The following is a 19,589-nucleotide window of genomic DNA, read 5'->3' on the forward strand; positions in this document are numbered from 1 at the left end:
CTTTTCAGGCTCTGGCTCTGTTCTATGGCCAAACACAAAAGAAAAAGAAATTTCAGCATTACAAGGGATGAAGTGATCATCAATTCATCTCCCTGGGGCAGATGTTCTGTTGCCACAGAGAAGAGGTGACCTTTGCTCACTCTGTGGATGTGACATGTGATTTCTTTTGGCTCCCCAGTCGGCCTGCGGGAGTCATGTCATAAGAAGCCAAGAGGCTGCAGTCTGGACAAATGGCTCTGGGCAAATTGGCAGCTGTGATGAAGGACAGGTCGTCCAGAGGTTGGTCATGCCAAGCTGGATAACCGTCAGAGTACAAATCACGACAGCAGGAAGATATGACGTCAGCCACCATAAAGCACGGAAACAGCCAGTAAGGCTTGCACCGTTGCTGTGGGGCAAGGGGGTGAGGCCTGAGAATGATAGCACAGGTGGGGTGAAGCCTGCATTAATTTTTAAACTTTTCTGGCCCTGAGGCATCACATACTGACAAGGAGGAAGCCATTTTCCACGTCATCGGCTGGTTGCTGTCCTGTGAGTAGTAGGAAGACTTGTGAAGGAGGGAGAGGCACTGTGTACCTTCCTGTAGTGTTTTCAAGGGCACCTGCATTTCAACAGGGGACGCTTAGGGCCAGGAAGAAATTAAGATTGAATGAAATGAGCTGCAAAAGTTGTTCTTGATTCATCAGCGTCTCTCCTCTTGGTTCCAGAAATCATCACCACTCAGAGTTGCCCATGAATCAGCTGGGGAAAATTGGGGGATCAGTTAGGAACTGTGCGCTCGTAAAGAAACCTGATCACGGTGCTTAACTCAATAAAATTGAGGTTCTGAACCTTTTTCGAACCATAACCTCCTTTGGAAGTCAGGAGAATTCTGTGGAAGAATGTTTTTACATGCATAAAATAAATAAAATAAAATAAAATAGACTGTGAAGGAAACCAATTAATTGAAATAGTTATCAAATATTTTTAAAACTCCAAAGTTGGGATACAGTAATATACGTGCTTTTCAAACTAATTCATTAAATAACTAGATCAAGCAGTGAGTCTAATAACAAACCAGCAGAATTTCAAAATAGTGATAACTGTAAATGATAAATCAAGATAAAGGCAATAACTGTAATGCTGAATGAAAACAACTGGGATTTCTAGGGACAAAGTCTACAGGTGTTGCTGATACTACACCAGTCTGTTGCCCACATTCATAATGGAAGGGAATGCTTAATCTCAGTTTGAGGTTTGTAAAAATGATATAGCACTTCCCCCTCTCAAGTTCATAAAACCCTGAATTCTTTCCAAGGATGGTTTGTGATCTGTAAACCCAGAAAAAGAGGCTTATTCTTCTCACGCCGTAATATGTTCTGGAGGTTGTGGTCCAGGGCTGGTGCAGCTCAAGGAAGAATCAAGTGCTCTGATATCCTCAGTATGTGACTTTCACCCTCATGGCTGCAAAATGGCTGTGGCATCTCCAGGCATTGCTTCTGCATTTCAATTAGGAAGAAGAGGGAATAAGAAGAGAAAAAAAGGTGTGTGCCAGCTGAGTCTGTCCCTTGTTATCAGGAAAACAACAGTTTTCCTGGAAGCCCCACTCTCTTTGCTTCAGTTGACACCTCATTAGCCGGAATTGGTCATCTACAGTGACTTGGGAATCTGGGGAGGGAGTATTCTAACACTGCTGCTCAAACCAGAGTGTTGTTAGTAAGATGAAGGGGAGGAGGTTATTGGGTAGAACAACCAATGTTGGCTATGACTGATGTCTGACTTAATAAGTTTTCTTCTCATAGCTTCTCATTTCCACCATCCCCATTTGGATTAGTTATAGAGGAATTCAAGGTTGGCCTCATTCATTTAGTTATTAATTCGTATGTTCATTCACTACTTAACTGAAGGCCAATTTTGTGCCTGGTCTTGTTAGGCACTGGATCAACTGTGTTGAACAAAACAAAACAAAACCGCCAAGTGGGGGAGAGATGATAAGAAATGTAGCGAGATTACAAAATTCACTAATGCTACACCCAGATGGGGAAGGAAATACCACTTCTTTATTTCCTGTAACCCACCTGATCTTCCCCATAACCTCCTTCTACTGGGGAGGTATGAACCTTAAGGGAGCCACTTAATAATATCTCAGGCTCTTATGGTTTCAATGGTCTCTTTTCAGTTTAAGTATGCAGTTTGTTCAAATTTCATCTGCCCCTGACAAGATTCCCAATTGGCTCCCACCAGCTGGAAGGTGGAAACAGCAGGGCCCCACCATATGACTGAAATGGTACTCCTGACGCCTCCTGACCTTCCGGTCTGTACCCTGTGTCCACTCTTGTACATCTAGCGCCTCGGCATTGGGACAGATCAGCCTGAGAGCTGATCCCACCCAGAGCGGTGAATGTGAAGTGGGCAAGCCCCCTGCCCCAGGGGCACTGCCACCTGCCACGACATATCCTCATTTTGAGGCCTTGGCCTGGAGGAGAAGCCCCACCCTGACCGCTCTGTCTATTCCCTTTGTCCCCCTCAATTGTCTGCACGGAAGGGGTGGGTACTCCACTTCTTTTCTGTCACATCCCCAGTCCTTCCTAGCCTGGCAATGTGGGAACACTCTGGTCCCATCCCCGGCCTGGTCTTGGTATGCTAAGGAAGATCGTGTTAATTAGAAATATTGGTCTCTACCACCTGCAAAGCCAAGCCAGTAGGCTCAGATGAGTTTTAGCATTCTCAGCAAGATGATGATACTGAAAGCCAGGATCTCAGGAGCAGGATTTAGATGTGTACGTGTGTGTATGAGTGGGTGTGCACAAGAGGAAGTGGGAATGGGGATTAAAAGACATTGCTTTGCTATTTATGGTATATCATCCCTATTACTCAAGGAAATAATGTTTAGAAACTGTGACTCTTTTTATGGGTGTGCTGGTACACCTGGTACAATTGCTTCTAATACAAATTCAATTAATTGATAAACAAGGAGGTAGGGCAATGTTCTGATGAATTTTCTGGTTAAACAAGGATTAACTTGACTTCCTTTCTCTTCCATAATTGTATTGAAGAATCCTTAAAAAATGTTTGAGTGCCCTCCCTGTTCCCTCTCCCTTTGTTGACAGTTGCTAGTGGGGACTCTGAAGTCACCAGCCTGTGGATGGAGAGATGAGGTTGGAAACCGGGCTAAGGGCAGCTGCTCCCAGCCCTTCTCGGGAAAGCGCTTTTTTGACTCTTTTCCTGATGCAAACTAATTTTGCCATGTGCCCCTTTATCCTGAGTTAGATAAAATTATGTTCCCAGTGAGTGGAGTTCTAGTGACTCCATGTCCTACTTACACTGTCAATTCCGTGCAGGTGGGGACAGCATGTATCTCGTGCACCAGATTCAGGGCCTACTTGGCACATAGTAGATGCTTCCTCATATTATTTAAATGAATGAATGAATGAAAAGTATAATGACTTGTGTTACCAAATAGTTCACCCTGCAGGCATGGAAGATCTTGTGCTCCGCCCAGATCTTCAGCTGCAATCCTTCAGGTGTCTTTGTTTCAATAGCTCTGTTTGATAAAACGGAATCTCACCTGATTGGGGCTGGGCTGAAGAACCAGTTTCCATCCGACTCTCTTTCCCCCATTACATTCATGGTTTGGGAGCTCGCATCTCCCCAGAAGAGCTGGAACCCAGGGCTTGGCTTCTCTCTCCCCAAGAACCAGATCAGGCTTCTCTGTGTTATTTCTATTGGGTATGAGACTGTGAAGCACAGTGGTTAGGACCATGGGCTCTGGAGCCAGATAGAGTCCATGTCCCAGTAGAGACCACCGGGCACTCTCCCCCTCCATCACTACCTGCAAGCCACTCTGGCCTTCCCCCTGCCCTTGAGCATGCTAAGTGCAGTCCTGTCTCTAGGGCTGTACACCAGTTGTTTCCTCTACCTGGAAACCTTTCCCCAGAGATGCCCCCTCCTCAGCATTCAAATCTCTGGTCGTATGTCTCCTCAGAGGGGCTTTCCTGACCTTCCTCTCAAGTGGAAGCCCCCTTCCCTGGGAGTTCCTCTCTAGCTGGTTCTCTTCCAGTACATTTCCCCCTGTGCTGTGGTCCATGTGTTTATGTGGATGCTCCCCTAGGATGCAAGCATCCTGAGGACAGGGGCTCTGACTTTCTTGTTCTCTGTTGACACCCCAGTGCTCAGAACAGGGCCTGGTACACAGCCGGCATTCAAAACCTACTTGTTGAAATGAATGGAGAAATGAATAAAGCTGTTTAAGCTCTTCCAGCCTCAGTTGCCGCATCTATCAAATGACTATAAAAGTAACTTAGAGGGTTGTCATGAAGATTAATTGAGCTCACGTGTGAAGGTGATGGCCTTGATATGAGTTCTTGATACGAGATGGTGAATTTGAAGACTTCATTGGCCACCTAAAACTTTCTGGGCTCCAAGAGTCAGTAAGATAACTCCACACCTTATCAACAGCTCTGACTTTTAGCTCTGTGGTGTGCAGAGGCCGAAGAAACATTCCTGAAAACAATGAAATGGCTTAAAGACAGTGCTGTCACTTGCACATTGTTATTTCAAGCTGGTGCTTTGAGGGGTTTGGAAACAATCTACTGGAAGGCATTGCTCCAGCTAGGCATTACAGCACAGACTATAATTTCACTGTAAATGTCTTTTCTCTTTAAGCAGAGGGTCATTAAGTTTAACAATGTCAAAGTGCTTTCCGTGTTACATACAACTTAATTAGTGCACACAGTTATATTAAACAGCCCACTTGCACCGAGAAACATATTTATACTTCTTTTTCCTTGGCTTATACTGATTCATCCCACAACATATCATAAATGTAAATTGCAAAGGACTAATTATTTGCTCCTAAAGAAAGGAGGAACTTGAGACCTGCTTGGCTGGGAGGGAGAACTGGGGCAGGGTGTGTGTGGTGGGGAGAAGGGCTTCGTGGAAATCTCATTTCCTCAAGAAACCTTTCCCAGATTCTAGGCTAGGTTGAGTACCCTACTTTTCTCTCCAGGAGCCCTTTTCTTTCAACACATGCATCCCGTAGGCTTGTGTATTGTCTGTCTCCCCGTCTAGATGTGAGTTCCAAGATGGCAGATGTGGGACTGTCTCAGTAACTACTGTATTCCTACCCCTCACACAGTGTCAGGTGGATCTGAGATGCTCAATAACCATATAAATCTATTCCAACAAATGTTTATTAAGCACTTTCTTTGGGCCAGGAATTCTGTGATTGTGTGTGTGTTGGGGGAGGGGATGGTTACAGTGGTCATCAAAAACAGAGTTACTGACCTCATTTACAGTCAAGATGAGGAGATAGATACTAAATATTAAAACAAAATTAAAGCCGTGATAAGGTACTTAGGGCGATGAGTGTCTATTCTGGGAGTCTGACCTAGTCGGGGAGCTCAGGGAGGTTTTCACAAAGAAGTGATGTTTAAGCTGAGATCTGAAGGATGTGTGAGCATTAACGTGCGGAAGAGGGGAGGGAGCAAGCAGGCGCAAAGGCCCTGGGGCAGAGGAACCCAGACACAAGTACGAGAAACATCAGGCAGGTCAGGGTGGCTGGAGAGAGAGGGGTCATGTGATTCAGATGAGTGTTGGGGTGGGGGTGGGACTGTATCACATAAACTTTAATAGCCATGACACACACAGTACTTGTTGATTGAATGAAGGGATTTTTTCCTTGGGACCGTGATTAATTTCTAAATTCTTTTCTTTCAGAGAACCAGGGCAGGAGTCCCAAGTGGAGACCGCCATGCTCTGGTCATGTGGTGGCTGATGGCATTTTTCTAAGATTGCGGCAACAATAGCTCCCATCCCTCCTGCTCTTCTGCAGTGTGACCTTGCCACAGCTCCCTTGAACCTGGGCTGGCCTGACCTGTAACCAACAGGATACAGTGGGAGAAGGAGCCATGTGACTTGTGAGACTAGCTCAGAAAAGATCGTGCGGCTTTCACCCAGGTCTCGTGGAGCATTTGCTTTCTGGATGTTCCCTCTTGGGAAGGCCCAAGCCATGTGGAGAGGTCACACGTAGATGCTCTGGTCAATAGTGCCACTTAAAGCCCAGCCCTCAAGTCACCCCATGTGGGGCACCAGACATGTGCAGCCCCAGATGATTCCAGTCACAGGTTTCTGGTCACCTCCACCCTTTTGAGCCTTTCCACCCGAGGCCCTAGACGTTGTGAAGCTCAGTGAAGCTATCCAGCTGACCCATCTGAATTTCTGACCCACGGACTCCGTGAGCATAGTACCCTGGCTGTGGTTTTACACCACGTAGGGTTGGGGTAGCTCGGTATGCAGCAGTAGGGAAACAGAACACATGTCCAGGGAGACATGATAGGCAATTTTGCCAAGGGCAGTGGGGTGGCAGCTGCAGCTCCCTGGACACCTAAGGTCAGACTGGAACTCAGAGGTTCTGCTCAGAGGACTCTAATTCTGCTTTGTGATGGGGCAGACGACCTGAGAGATATCATCTCCAACTCAAAAGCCCACCCCTCCCATTTCGGGCAGGGCCAAGGCAGCAGGGGACATTGAGTAAACAGGCCACTCTCTCAGAGCTCTTTCCTACCTTTCTCCAGGTGTGAAAGTCACACACTGGCTGCGACTGTCTGCCCGAGTCCTGATTTAATTGTTTGTTTGGGATCAGTTGTTTTTGAAAGATCCTCCAGCTGATGCACACTGCTGGTATTTTGCCAAGAGAGATAAACAGTCTCAGTTGGTACTGCAGTTGGATTCAGTGTTAGCAAAATACGGCAGCTGCCTCCCAGGAGGGCCCTGGAAATACCGGGGTGGTCTGATTTCAACTCACCTTTCGAATCTCTACTGGGTCAAGTTTGGTGAGGTGCAGCTGCCATGTTTGTTGTCACGTTCGTCACTATGTAATCAGGCGTCTAAACCCTCAAACCGTTGCGCTCCCTAAAACACATGCTGGTGAGAGACGCTTCTTGATCACCTCAAACACTAGTGATTGTTCTTTTCAACTGAAATATGGAAACAAAACCCAATGCTAAGCAAATGTTCGCTTTTGTGGTCTTTAAAAATGTTATGAATTAAATTGAAAATCGAAATTACTTAGCACAATAATAAATGTTTACTGAGTGTTGTTATTTTGCACATCCGGTGGTAAAGCTGTAACTGCGAAGAAATTGCTTATAGTAAGATTTCTCTCCATTTAATGCTGTAGTGGCAGATGGGTTAATAAATATGCAACACTTTGTACCTACATTTGCAATTTTAGAGAGGTAAAGGCTTTCCCCCTCTCTTTCACACATACAAAATGCACAATCATCCAATATTATACTTTTTAATGGAAAAACTTAACTCATGGAATGGAAATAGCTTTCTGCTTTCAACAGTTTTACTAGTTTAGCAACAGTTATCATGTGAAAGAACACATAAGCTGGTACACAGGTTCTAGCTTCACAAGAACCTTTTCCTTCTTTTTTGGAAACTGTTCTGACTTTGAATTGGGGGAGCATTCTTGCACCTAAATTGGTGATTAAAGCAGGTATTGATAAGTAGCAATTTATTCTATGGTCCTGTTTGCTTGATAGGATGTGAGCCATGGTAAGGATTGGACTGTGGTGACAGGCAGGTCTCTGCCCCCCATTAGCTGGGTGACCTTGGGCAGATCCCATTCTGTCTCTGGTCCTCAGTTTTTGCATTTGCCAAGGGGGGTGTAAGTGGTATTTTCCCCTTAGGGTTAGCGTGAGGGTTAAATAATGCAAGTAATGCCTGGTCTGTGGTATTCTCAATGACTGTTCATTTTCATTATGGTTAAGGTGGCGGAGTGGGGTAGACTTTAATGAGAATGGACGGCTACAGCCAAAAGAAATGCTGGTGACATCTAACGGGAGAGACAGGCTCCGAAGCACCATTTTTGTTGTTGTTCTGGGGTAGCTAATGTGGATACAGGGCAGCCAGTCACTCACTGGGCTTGGGGAAGTAGCACAGCTACTAACTCTTTGGTGCAGGAGGCTGTGGTTTAATCCCTTTGAGAGGAGGTGCTCCCTGATGTGGAAAGGACTGGGGGGTTGTCAGGGTGGTCTGTGGGGGTCAGGAAGCTCTTCCTCTTCCCCAAGGGGGTCTGCTCAGGTCTGGGAGTGCCCCTAAACCTAATTTGTTGGCCTGCAGGTGGTGAGAATAGTAACTAAAAGCCTGGGAGCAGCAATGGATGGGATCTGGGGATCAACCCCAGCAAGCAGTCAACTGAGCTGGTTTGTGGAGCCTGCAAGGCGTGTTCAGGGAGTCCCAGGAAGAGCTAGGCCACACCTTGATGGGGTGAGAGGACCAGAGGTTCTGCTATTGTTATCCTGGAGGGGACTACAGAACTATTAAACATCTACATTATCTTATTATCAATGACAATTATGCCAGTTGTAGTTTGGAAGGTTCTAGCACTCTTAGAAGTCCAAATAATTGCTTTAAAGTCACCACTTTCAGACTAAAACACAGTTATCTATATTTTTATCATAGACACAAAGAGAGACTTTTCTTTCTGCAATGTCCTCAACTTCTTTTATTCATCAGGAGGGCAGATCAATGAAAGTTCCTTAGCTGATTTTGAGAGTTAGGGAGGGAGTCACTGATTAGGGGTTTGGGTTGGGATCTGAGGATTTCAATACCATTTTAGCCTCAGGGTTCACTGAGGAAGGCACATGACATCTTCAGAAGAATAACTGTATAAGGTAAATAACTGGAATTTCTCCAGAGATGAGATTCTTGGTTCCAACAGTGTCTCAGTGAGAACCAGGTTATGATATGCTGCAGAAACAACCCTCAACTCTAAGCTCAAAACAATGAAGGCTTATTTCTTGCCCTCACTTCATGTTCATAGTCTCTCAAGGACCCAGGCTGACAGAACGATGCAGATCTCCATGCTAGGAAAGCAAGAAAAATGCCTAGTGGGAAAGTGACCCATCACTTCCACTCGCAACTCATCAATCAGAAGAGATGATTTGGTGCCCCCTAACCCCAGGGGGACGGGAAGTGCAGCCCTTCCATTCTGGGCGGCAAAGAGCTAGAAATACTGGTGAGCTGCATTAGTGACAAACACAGTCCACCCTTCCGCTCAACGAATGTTTGGTCCATACTCCAACCTGCAGGCAAAATACACTCACCCTCTCCCCATGGAAGACACTCCCCAAGTCTCATCCTATCACGGTGTCCAGCTTAAACAGTAGGATCCTGGGATAACGGGCATGGTCTCTACCTCAGGTCTGAATTGGCTTCTGTTAATCCAGAGATCTATGAATTTAAAAGTTTGATACAACACCCAGTGGTGGCAGAGGGACAGAATAGCTGCAACGATGGTGGAGCAGCTGCTAGCCCGTGGCAGTTCTGAATGCTGCTGGCAGACGGTAGAGGGCCGGCCCCTGTCCTGGGAGTGGGCGGTATTCCTTGACTAGGTCTGGATTCTGCTGCTCCCCAGTCCATTTGGCTCCCTCCTCTGGGAGGTTTTCCTTTACCTTTAATTTCCTTGGCCACCTCTGAAGTAAGCATTGGAGGACATGTCTCCTTGGGGGCCAAACAGCTTTCTCAGCCTGCTTCCGGCCTGAGGAAGATTGGAGGTCAGAGAGTGGTGTTAAATCTTCAGCAGTCATAAACGTTTTTATTCCACACTCGTGCTTTCTCTGGCTATACAACCCTCTTAAAAACTTAATTGGCTTCTTACCTATTTGATTCTGATCAGCTTCATGTGCCCATGGGTACATTCACGGTTCTTTTGAAGACATGCTGCTCTTGACTGGAACCTACTGGGCTTGTGTTTCCCAAGGCCATTTTATTCTCCTCATTCCAGGAGCCAGGCTGATGGAGAAACCAGCACCTTGAATGTTGCAGTTGCCAGAAAGAGGGAAGAAGCAAGTGGCAAAGTATGCCAGCTCTAATCTCGCACCTAGAAGTGACACACATCACTTCTGCTCACATTTTATTGGCTAAAGCAAATCTTGCAGCCATACTTCACTTCCAGTGGGCAGCAGAAGGGCAGGCAGCAGAATGCAGCGTACAGAGAGAGCTGCAATATTTGTGAATAGCACTAGTGACCACATCAAGTTATTGCAACTTGATGAGCATGTAGCTGCATAATCAGAACGTAAGAAGTGAGATTGAATGGTAAAAGCCACTGATTATTCTGGTAAGTAGGCTAAGTTCAAAGTAGCATGTCTATGAAACATATAAAGAATATCAGGTATCTGTCTTGAAGGTTTTGCATGGGTTAGGTCAAGGTTAGGTCAAGGTTATGCTGCCCTCATAATAAAGTCAGAAACTGTTCCTTTTTATTTCTTGGAAGAGTATATACAAGATTAATATTCTTTCTTCCTTTTAAATATTTGGAAGAAGTCACCAGTGAAGCCAAATGGGCTTGGAAGAGGGCCCTCACCAGACACTGGATCTACCAATATCTTGATCTTGGAATTCCAGCTTCTAGAACTGTGAGAAATAAATGTTTGTTTAAGCCACCCGGTCTATGGTATTCAGTTATAGCAGTCCAAATTGACGAATTTTTTTTTTTCTTTTTTCTGAGGGCTTTTCAGTTGTTCCCAGTGAGAGTCTTGGTCTATAACAAATTAGTTCCAACTATTATTAGAAGTTGAAATTCGTTAAAAGGTTTTGAGCAGATGAGTGACCTGATATGTTATGTTTTTAAGGGCTCACTCTGGCTGCCGTGTTGGAAATAGATTGGTGGTGGTTGCCGGGGCGATGCGGGAAGCGGGCAGAGTAGTGAGTAGGCTACTGCAATGAGACCATGAGACAGGACAGTGGTACTGGTCCAGGGTGACAATGGTGAGCATGGTGAGAAGAAGTCAGATTCTGAATATATTGACGGTAAAGTCTGTAGGATTTCCTGACAGTCTCAAAGTGGAGTGTGAGAGAAAGGGGAAGAATCAAGGTTCCTTCCAAGTTTTCTGGTCTCAGTAACCAGAAGGACGGATTTGCCATCGCTTGAGAGAGGGGAGGCTATGGCTGGAGAAAAATTATGAATGGAGCTGGTCTGATGAATTTGAATGTTTACATTTGAACAATCAACTCTTTTAAACTTCCCAAATGACAAATGCAATGTAATTGAGGTATTCATAAAATAGTTTATTTTTTAAAAAGTAATTCATCATACACCGCAAGTGAGGTGGCTCAGTAATGCGAGTTCATTTTTTTAAAAAATTTATTTATTTAAATTTATTTATTTCTGGCTGCGTTGGGTCTTTGCTGCTGCGCACGGGCTTTCTCTAGTTGCAGCGAGCGGGGGCTACTCTTCGTGGCGGTGCACGGGCTTCTCACTGCAGTGGCTTCTCTTGTTGCGGAGCATGGGCTCTAGGCGTGCGGGCTCAGTAGTTGTGGCACGTGGGCTCAGTAGTTGTGGCGCACGGGCTTAGTTGCTCCACGACATGTGGGATCTTCCCGGACCAGGGCTCGAACCTGTGTCCCCTGCACTGGCAGGCAGATTCGTAACCACTGTGCCACCAGGGAAGACCAGGAGTTCATTTTTTTTTTTTTTTAAAGATTTATTGATTGATTGATTGATTGATTGCTATGTTGGGTCTTCGTTTCTGTGCTAGGGCTTTCTCTAGTTGCGGCAAGCGGGGGCCACTCTTCATTGCGCGGGCCTCTCACTATCGCAGCCTCTCTTGTTGCAGAGCACAGGCTCCAGACGCGCAGGCTCAGTAGTTGTGGCTCACGGGCCCAGTTGCTCCGCGGCATGTGGGATCTTCCCAGACCAGGGCTCGAACCCGTGTCCCCTGCATTGGCAGGCAGATTCTCAACCACTGCGCCACCAGAGAAGCCCCAGGAGTTCATTTTGAAGATGAAGGAGGACCATTTTCTCTGCTGGAGGCTGTGGAGTGTCCCCAAGAGGGTGTGTCTGATCCTACTTGGAGATGATGTGAATGACTTTGTGATCATGAGGCTCAGCTCGAACGGCTCTTCTGCTTTTTCCATGACAGGCTCTGAGTATAGAATTTATTTGATTACTGATGTGTCAAAAAAGCTTTGTCATATCCTGTTCTGCAGATGGGAGAGCTAGAGGCTTTTTAGGAGGAAAAAACCCCCAAACACTGACTTTAGAAAAGATAAGTTTCTGAAACTTTCCTTTCTTGGATGTGACTATATCCCTGGTCAGTTATAATCTTCATGGTGAAAGCAGGAGGAGAAGGTAATGCGTGTGAAGGGCCGGGGTTCACTCCCAAGACCCCAGAAACCAGCTTGGTTCTTTTATATTAGCTATGAAACTGAAAGCTAAATCCTACAGCACCTCATTTCTTGATATTTTCACTCCTCTGAACATGTGAGTCTAACTCAAGATAAACTTACACACTATCTGTTGTGTTACGAATTGAAAGGCGCATTTCAGAACAAGTGTAGGACTGATTATAAGTCATCTTTTACTGCCAACAAAAAGGTGGTAGCTGAGGGATGCCAGGTTACTATAGAAACACCAGGGGAAAGGGAAGAGTAAGAAGGATGCCTTGTGGAGAAGAAATAGATTTTTGAAATGATACCTGCACCCCATGTCTAACGTTTCCCCTTTATAAAGTATGTAGATAATAGGAAGGAATGCTCCTAATACGAAAAATATCAATAACCTTAAAATATATTTAGAAATATGTAGTAAATTTCTCATGAACTTAAAAAAATTTTTTTAATTAGACTCTTTTTTTTTTTTAAAGTATAAAGTGCAACAGATGAACAGAAAAAAATATTTTTCAAGCTGCAACCATGGATAACATCTAAGCAGGAAGCAAGGTGTCATGACGAACACTTTCCTCCATTAATAAGCAATATGGATTCTGGCCAGCAAAAGAAGCATTGCTGGTCAGCGGTGCTGCTCACAGGTAAGGCATGAGATTTGATGTCAGCCAGTCCGATAGGTCCCTGCATTATCACTCAGGAGAGTTCTTGAACCTGTCTGTGCCTCAGTGCCTCGGTTTCCTAATTTATTAAGTGGGCTAATGCCTATTTCAAAGAGTTGTTATCAGGGTTAAAAGAGAAAATGTATACATGCAGTTCATTGTGATGTTTGGGAACACAGTGAGAGCTCAATAAATGGTTGTAGTGATGACAATAAAGACGATGAGGACAATTGCCAAGACAGTCATTTTCATCCAGGGTAATGGTAGAATAGAACTCCTGGGGCAGAATAAACTACTGAGCAGTCAGAGTCCGAAGTATGCCCCAATGAATCATTAGGTTAAATGAAAAAAAAGACAGTTTTAGCTTCGATGTATAATCTGATGGTATTTGTCAAATTCAGATCAGTAGAAATGGCAAGAATGCATTTAAAAAAACCACTGAGTTTTGCGTATAAACCTGAAACAGTAATTGTTAATGATAAGGCTGTAGATGGGATGTGAACATGTGGCAGAGCAACACCAGAACCTCGGGTGATCTAGGAGTAATCAAGAGATGGTTTAAATGCCCTTTATCATTTCAGGTGGATGAAATTATAATGTCAGAAAGCATTACGAGAAGTTTATTGCACATAGTTTTAGAGGCTGACGTGCACAATTTTTTTTTACAGCTTGGTATTGGAAATGGAAATAAAACCTGATGGTGCTGGAATTAGTTGGAGAGTAAAGAGAGTCAGGAGGAAAACCGCTTCTCACCCTTACGGGTTTATAACACCCAACGTGGCATGAAAGCCGTAGTGAAAACAGCTACTGAGGGGATTGTGAATTTCCCTCCTTTTCTCAGTTGTCAAAGGCAGCAAACGCCACCAAAAGGGGTGGAAAAGCATGGGTTTTGAAGACATTGGTATTTCTTTGGCGAACTGTTCTGTAGTATCTATAACTTCTGATGAAGTTCTACTTAGAAATTTGGGGAGAAACATTTGTAGAGGATGGCTGACCTTCCAAAGAGCAAATAAAGGCAAAGCTGAAAATGGTTATTTCTATAACTTCTTCACATTACCTTATCCAATTATTAGAAAACCTTATTAATGCAGCCTACAGGGAAGAAAGCCAGCCTGAAATTATACAAAATCTGGATTCCAGACTCTGTTTAAACAAATACAGTTTAATTATTTCAATACTCTTCATATGTCCTCAGATAAAATGTATATTAACAGATAAAATGAGTTGAGCTAGAAAGACTGCTTTGAATAATCCTACACCACACCATGAAGAATAAAAGTAAAAACCTTTAACATACATCCAATTATTTGGATCAGACCCGAATTGTTACAAATATTAAATAAATACAGCTTTGAAGAATTTCTGGAGCATCCATTTTCCAACTACATAGCCCCGGTGTTACATGTGTAATCAGCATTGGCTTTATTTTTCTCAATTCTCAGAAAATTGTTAGTTTTTTTTTTTTTAAATGGCCTATTGCAAGGAGCTGATGTTTCTATTCTTTCAGAGTACTGACAAAACACTTTTAAAAGCTGAGTCTTATAGCAAAATATGAAATTCTAACTTACATACTTACATATATGTACCACTCATACTTCTAGGTATAATGCCATAGCCATTGTATATTGCCAGATGTCCAAATCTGAAAGCCCTTGGCCCACTAGGCTCAGACATAAATAATAACCACAACAGTGAACATACACTAAGTGCTGATTATGTGCTAAGTGCTTTTTCATAGGTAGTTTATTTATATGCATTTTGGATGTCTCCAAATTCTCCAGATTGCTGGGATAAAATTGTGCTTTAAAATTTTAGAAAAAACCAACCTACAGTCTCACCCCACAAATGGATGTCACCCCACTTTTGCTCTGCAAAGATTCTTGGGCCAGGACCTATGTCCCTCCAAGTCCCCGTTGACTTCGTAAGAAGCCTTACTGGTTTCTTAACCTCCATTCTTACTTTCCCTTCCCAGCCTTTCCATTTCTTTTCTGCACCATGTCACCTCACTGTACAGCAACAATCTTAATTTCTTCACAGCCCAAAGCACCTCGCATTCAAAGCTGTGTAGAAAACAGACTTTACAAAAGGTTTATGTCTCTTAAGGGAGTGATTTAAGCAAGGTTTTTAATTTCTAGTGCCTCTTCTGTAGTCTCATATTGAGAAATATGCCATACATACAGGAACATTGAAAGCTACTGCTCTACACCTTTGCTCAGATTGGAAAAAAATGGTATTTTTATGTGGAAGAAAAATACATCTGACTCACTAAAAGCTACTATAAATAGAAAGACTCCAAGACTTCTTAACAGTATTTAACTTAGTGATACCAAGTCATGAATGGTTTTGTGCACTGATGGACTCTAGTTATGAAATACACATTCAGACATGTGTACATGTACTAATGTCAAGGTCTTTAGACATAGGCTCCAATCACTTTCCCACAGTCACTCGATAAGCCTTCCGCCCTTTGTTGATTTGAAAGCTGGAACCTAGATATGGTCATTAACATAAAATATAATCTGACACCCTGGAAGCAGAATGAGTAGTTTAGCTTGAAATGTATACAAGGCAGAGTGAAGAAAGCAAAACAAAAAAGTCTTGTCTTCCATTCTAGTGGTCATCAACCACATGGGCTAAAGCAAGTTTTTAGAACATTACTGAATAGCCCACAGATGAACTCCATCAAGTGACGGTTAGTTTGTTGACTGAAACTGTCGAAAGCCAATGACACCATATGCCCTTGGGAATCTTTACACTGCTCATTCTGGCGGCACCAGAAGTAAAGAGGACAGGTAAAAAGGAGAAATGAGAATTGGTTAGGTCTCAGCCTTGGCTGCTTTTAAACGGGTCACAGCCCAGGTTAGAGGAGGTAGGAATCCCCTGGGGTGGGACTCAGGCAGCAGCATTTTTTAGAGTCTCCAGATAATGCAATGTGCAGGCAGGGCTGAGTTTTCAGATTAGACTGAAAGCAGCAACTGGAAAAACGTGGAAAGAGAGCTCAAAAATTATAGGAGAAATGAAAACAGTGATATCCCTTTTAAATTAAGGCTACAGACATTGCCAGGGAAATGTATTTGCTAATCAGAGCAAATTATAACAGGAATCTCTGGAATTATTTTTCTGTTTATCTGGACTTTGAAACAACCATAGATTCTTATGTTTAGCTAACAAATAATGCCACCATTTTTTTCTTGTCAAATTTCTTTTGATAATGGCAGATGTTCTTGACAAGTACCTGACCTAAAAGGATTAAAACCTTTTGAAATAAGTGAATTGAAAGGTATTATAAGAATGTTGTGCAGATCTAGATAACTAGATGAATTTTAGAAATATTTAGATATCAAAATTCAAAGACAAGAATTAGGGGTAAAAAGATATTCTGCTTACTAGAATTAGCCCACAATAGGACACTATCAATTTCTTTGACCAGCTAAAGGTTTTAAAGAAAAAGGAAAGCTCTCTTCGATTGAGTTGGCTAAAAGATTTCTATGTCTTCAGGGTTTGAAATGTCTGAATCACTTTTGCATGCAGCTGGAAAAACAAAGGGTGAAATTTTGATTGATTTTCTTTAATTAAGATAATCTTGAGTTTAGGAAGCTGTAAAGCAAAACTGGGTATGGTTTTAATCCCATCTCATGATTTATTTATAGATTATTGAATCTCCATTACTAACAGAAATTATATTTCAGAGTGATATATTATCAAAAATAAATAAACAGTAATTTCCTCTCCTGGAATTCTTAAGTAAAATATTCCTTATTGTGCTTATCTCAATTATTAAGGTCCCGAGGGTCCTCCCCCAACCCTGCCCAATGCCTCTGGAAGTATTCTTTACAACAAATTAGAGATAATTTCCCCTGATCTACAGGTTAAAATATCGGCAATACTTATTACTATTAGGAGCAAGTTTATATGCTTGAATCTTGCCAGGTTCAGCATAAACATTGACAATGATAAGTTAGGCTGATGAAAACCAATCGATACCATTTCTCACACTTCACTTCTGTAATGCTTCACAGGATTACAGGTGATTAACTACAGAAGAATATGTCAGCAGTAAAAATTAGTGTTATCTGTGGCCCATGTTTATTGGTTATTTAATTCTTATAAGTCAAATTATTTTGACTTAATGTGATTCTAAATTATATTAAAACCACCCAAACCAGAACCAAGATATTCATTAAGATGTAAAGCTCCAATATTCATGATGAACTTTAACTTAGATTTATCCTTTGTTGTAAGTTAACTGTATTACCTATAGTTATAAATTTGAATAATTTGAAATATGAGAAAGAAAATTTTTTTTTTCATGTAATGTCTGAAACATTTATATTAACATATTTCCATACAAATAACCCAAAGAAAGTTTAGTATTAGTTGCTTTTTTTGTTGTTGTTTGTTTTTATATTGCAGGTTCTTATTAGTCATCAATTTTATACACATCAGTGTATACATGTCAATCCCAATCGCCCAATTCAGCACACCACCATCCCCACCCCACCGCGGTTTTCCCCCCTTGGTGTCCATACGTTTGTTCTCTACATCTGTGTCTCAACTTCTGCCCTGCAAACCGGTTCATCTGTACCATTTTTCTAGGTTCCACATACATGTGTTAATATACGATATTTGTTTTTCTCTTTCTGACTAACTTCACTCTGTATGACAGTCTCTAGCTCCATCTACGTCTCAACAAATGACTCAATTTCATTCCTTTTTATGGCTGAGTAATATCCCATTGTATATATGTACCACATCTTCTTTATCCATTCGTCTGTCGATGGGCATTTAGGTTGCTTCCGTGACCTGGCCATTGTAAATAGTGTCGCAATGAACACTGGGGTGCATGTGTCTTTTTGAATTATGGTTTTCTCTGGGTATATGCCCAGTAGTGGGATTGCTGGATCATATGGTAATTCTATTTTTAGTTTTTTAAGGAACCTCCATACTGTTCTCCATAGTGGCTGTATCAATTTACATTCCCACCAACAGTGCAAGAGGGTTCCCTTTTCTCCACACCCTCTCCAGCATTTGTTGTTTGTAGATTTTATGATGATGCCCATTCTAACTGGTGTGAGGTGATACCTCATTGTAGTTTTGATTTGCATTTCTCTAATAATTAGTGATGTTGAGCAGTTTTTCATGTGCTTCTTGGCCATCTGTATGTCTTCTTTGGAGAAATGTCTATTTAGGTCTTCTGCCCATTTTTGGATTGGGTTGTTTGTTTCTTTAATATTGAGCTGCATGAGCTGTTTATATATTTTGGAGATTAATCCTTTGTCCATTGATTCGTTTGCGAATATTTTCTCCCATTCTGAGGGCTGTCTTTTCGTCTTGTTTATGGTTTCCTTTGCTGTGCAAAAGCTTTGAAGTTTCATTAGGTCCCATTTGTTTATTTTTGTTTTTATTTCCATTACTCTAGGAGGTGGATCAAAAAACATCTTGCTGTGATTTATGTCAAAGAGTGTTCTTCCTATGTTTTCCTCTAAGAGTTTGATAGTGTCCGGTCTTACATTTAGGTCTCTAATCCATTTTGAGTTTATTTTTGTGCATGGTGTTAGGGAGTGTTCTAATTTCATTCTTTTACATGGAGCTGTCCAGTTTTCCCGGCACCACTTACTGAAGAGACTGTCTTTAATCCATTGTATATCTTTGCCTCCTTTGTCATAGATTAGTTGACCATAGGTGCGTGGGCTTATCTCTGGGCTTTCTCTCTTGTTCCATTGATCTAAGTTTCTGTTTTTGTGCCAGTACCATATTGCCTTGATTACTGTAGCTTTGTAGTATAGTCTGAAGTCAGGGAGTCTGATTCCTCCCGCTCTGCTTTTTTCCCTCAAGACTGCTTTGGCTATTCAGGGTCTTTTGTGTCTCCATACAAATTTTAAGATGATTTGTTCTAGTTCCATAAAAAATGCCATTGGTAATTTGATAGGGATTGCATTGAATCTGTAGATTGCTTTGGGTAGTATAGTCATGTTCACAATATTGATTCTTCCAATCCAAGAACATGGTATATCTCTCCATCTGTTGGTATCATCTTTAATTTCTTTCATCAGTGTCTTATAGTTTTCTGCATACAGGTCTTTTGTTTCCCTAGGTAGGTTTATTCCTAGGTATTTTATTCTTTTTGTTGCAATGGTAAATGGGAGTGGAGAAAGAAAATTTCTTCATCTTAGGTTACCAAAGTCTCTGACTGAAGGAAAGTTCAGGCTTCAGCATACCTTGTTTTAGATGAAAAGTGAGTCTGAAGAGTGATCTTACAGTATGGTCAGGGGTCTGTGAAATATCTGGGCAAAAGAAAAACAAAAAGCAAAAGCCCCACCCTCACTGCCAAATCTCACACACACACACACACACACTCCCACACAACCAGCCAACCAACCCAGGGAGACACATTTCTGGGAGCTCTGGTGGAGTCAGGGCTCGTCGGCACTGGAGAAGTGATCTACTGCAGCATTTCTCAAAGGAGGTTCTGTGGGGGGATCAGCCCCATGAGATGCTCTACTGAACAAGGGTTCTGAGAACAGAGAAATTTGAGCATATTCCACTCTTCCTTGGACATTCCCTATGCCTACTAGGCTACTAAAGCCATTGAGAATTTCTCCAGTAAAGACAAATGACCATTTCTGCTTCTCCAGTATTTTCCAACATTGATCATGGGCTTCTTCCCCACTCCCATTAAATTTATTAACATTGAGTGGAATTTGCTTCTTGAAACACTTTGGGAAATGCTGATCCTTGAAGTATAAAAAGGCCTAATATGGAAGGAAG

The 19,589-nt window shown here is 42.5% G+C and overlaps 1 protein-coding gene across 1 annotated transcript in view; it reads right to left on the reverse strand.

Moving 5' to 3' along the window:
- Positions 1-6,858: 6,858 nt before the first annotated feature.
- CFAP20DC (CFAP20 domain containing) overlaps positions 6,859-19,589 on the reverse strand; it is a 282,945-nt gene continuing 270,214 nt past the window's right edge. Inside the window, exon 17 of the mRNA XM_036870092.1 lies at positions 6,859-6,956. Within this exon, the coding sequence (XP_036725987.1) occupies positions 6,937-6,956 (20 nt within the window). The 3' untranslated portion in view covers positions 6,859-6,936. The remainder of the gene's footprint in view (positions 6,957-19,589) is intronic.

Source organism: Balaenoptera musculus, chromosome 11, assembly GCF_009873245.2.
Source record: "Balaenoptera musculus isolate JJ_BM4_2016_0621 chromosome 11, mBalMus1.pri.v3, whole genome shotgun sequence".
In the NCBI taxonomy this organism is placed as follows: Eukaryota; Metazoa; Chordata; class Mammalia; order Artiodactyla; family Balaenopteridae; genus Balaenoptera; species Balaenoptera musculus.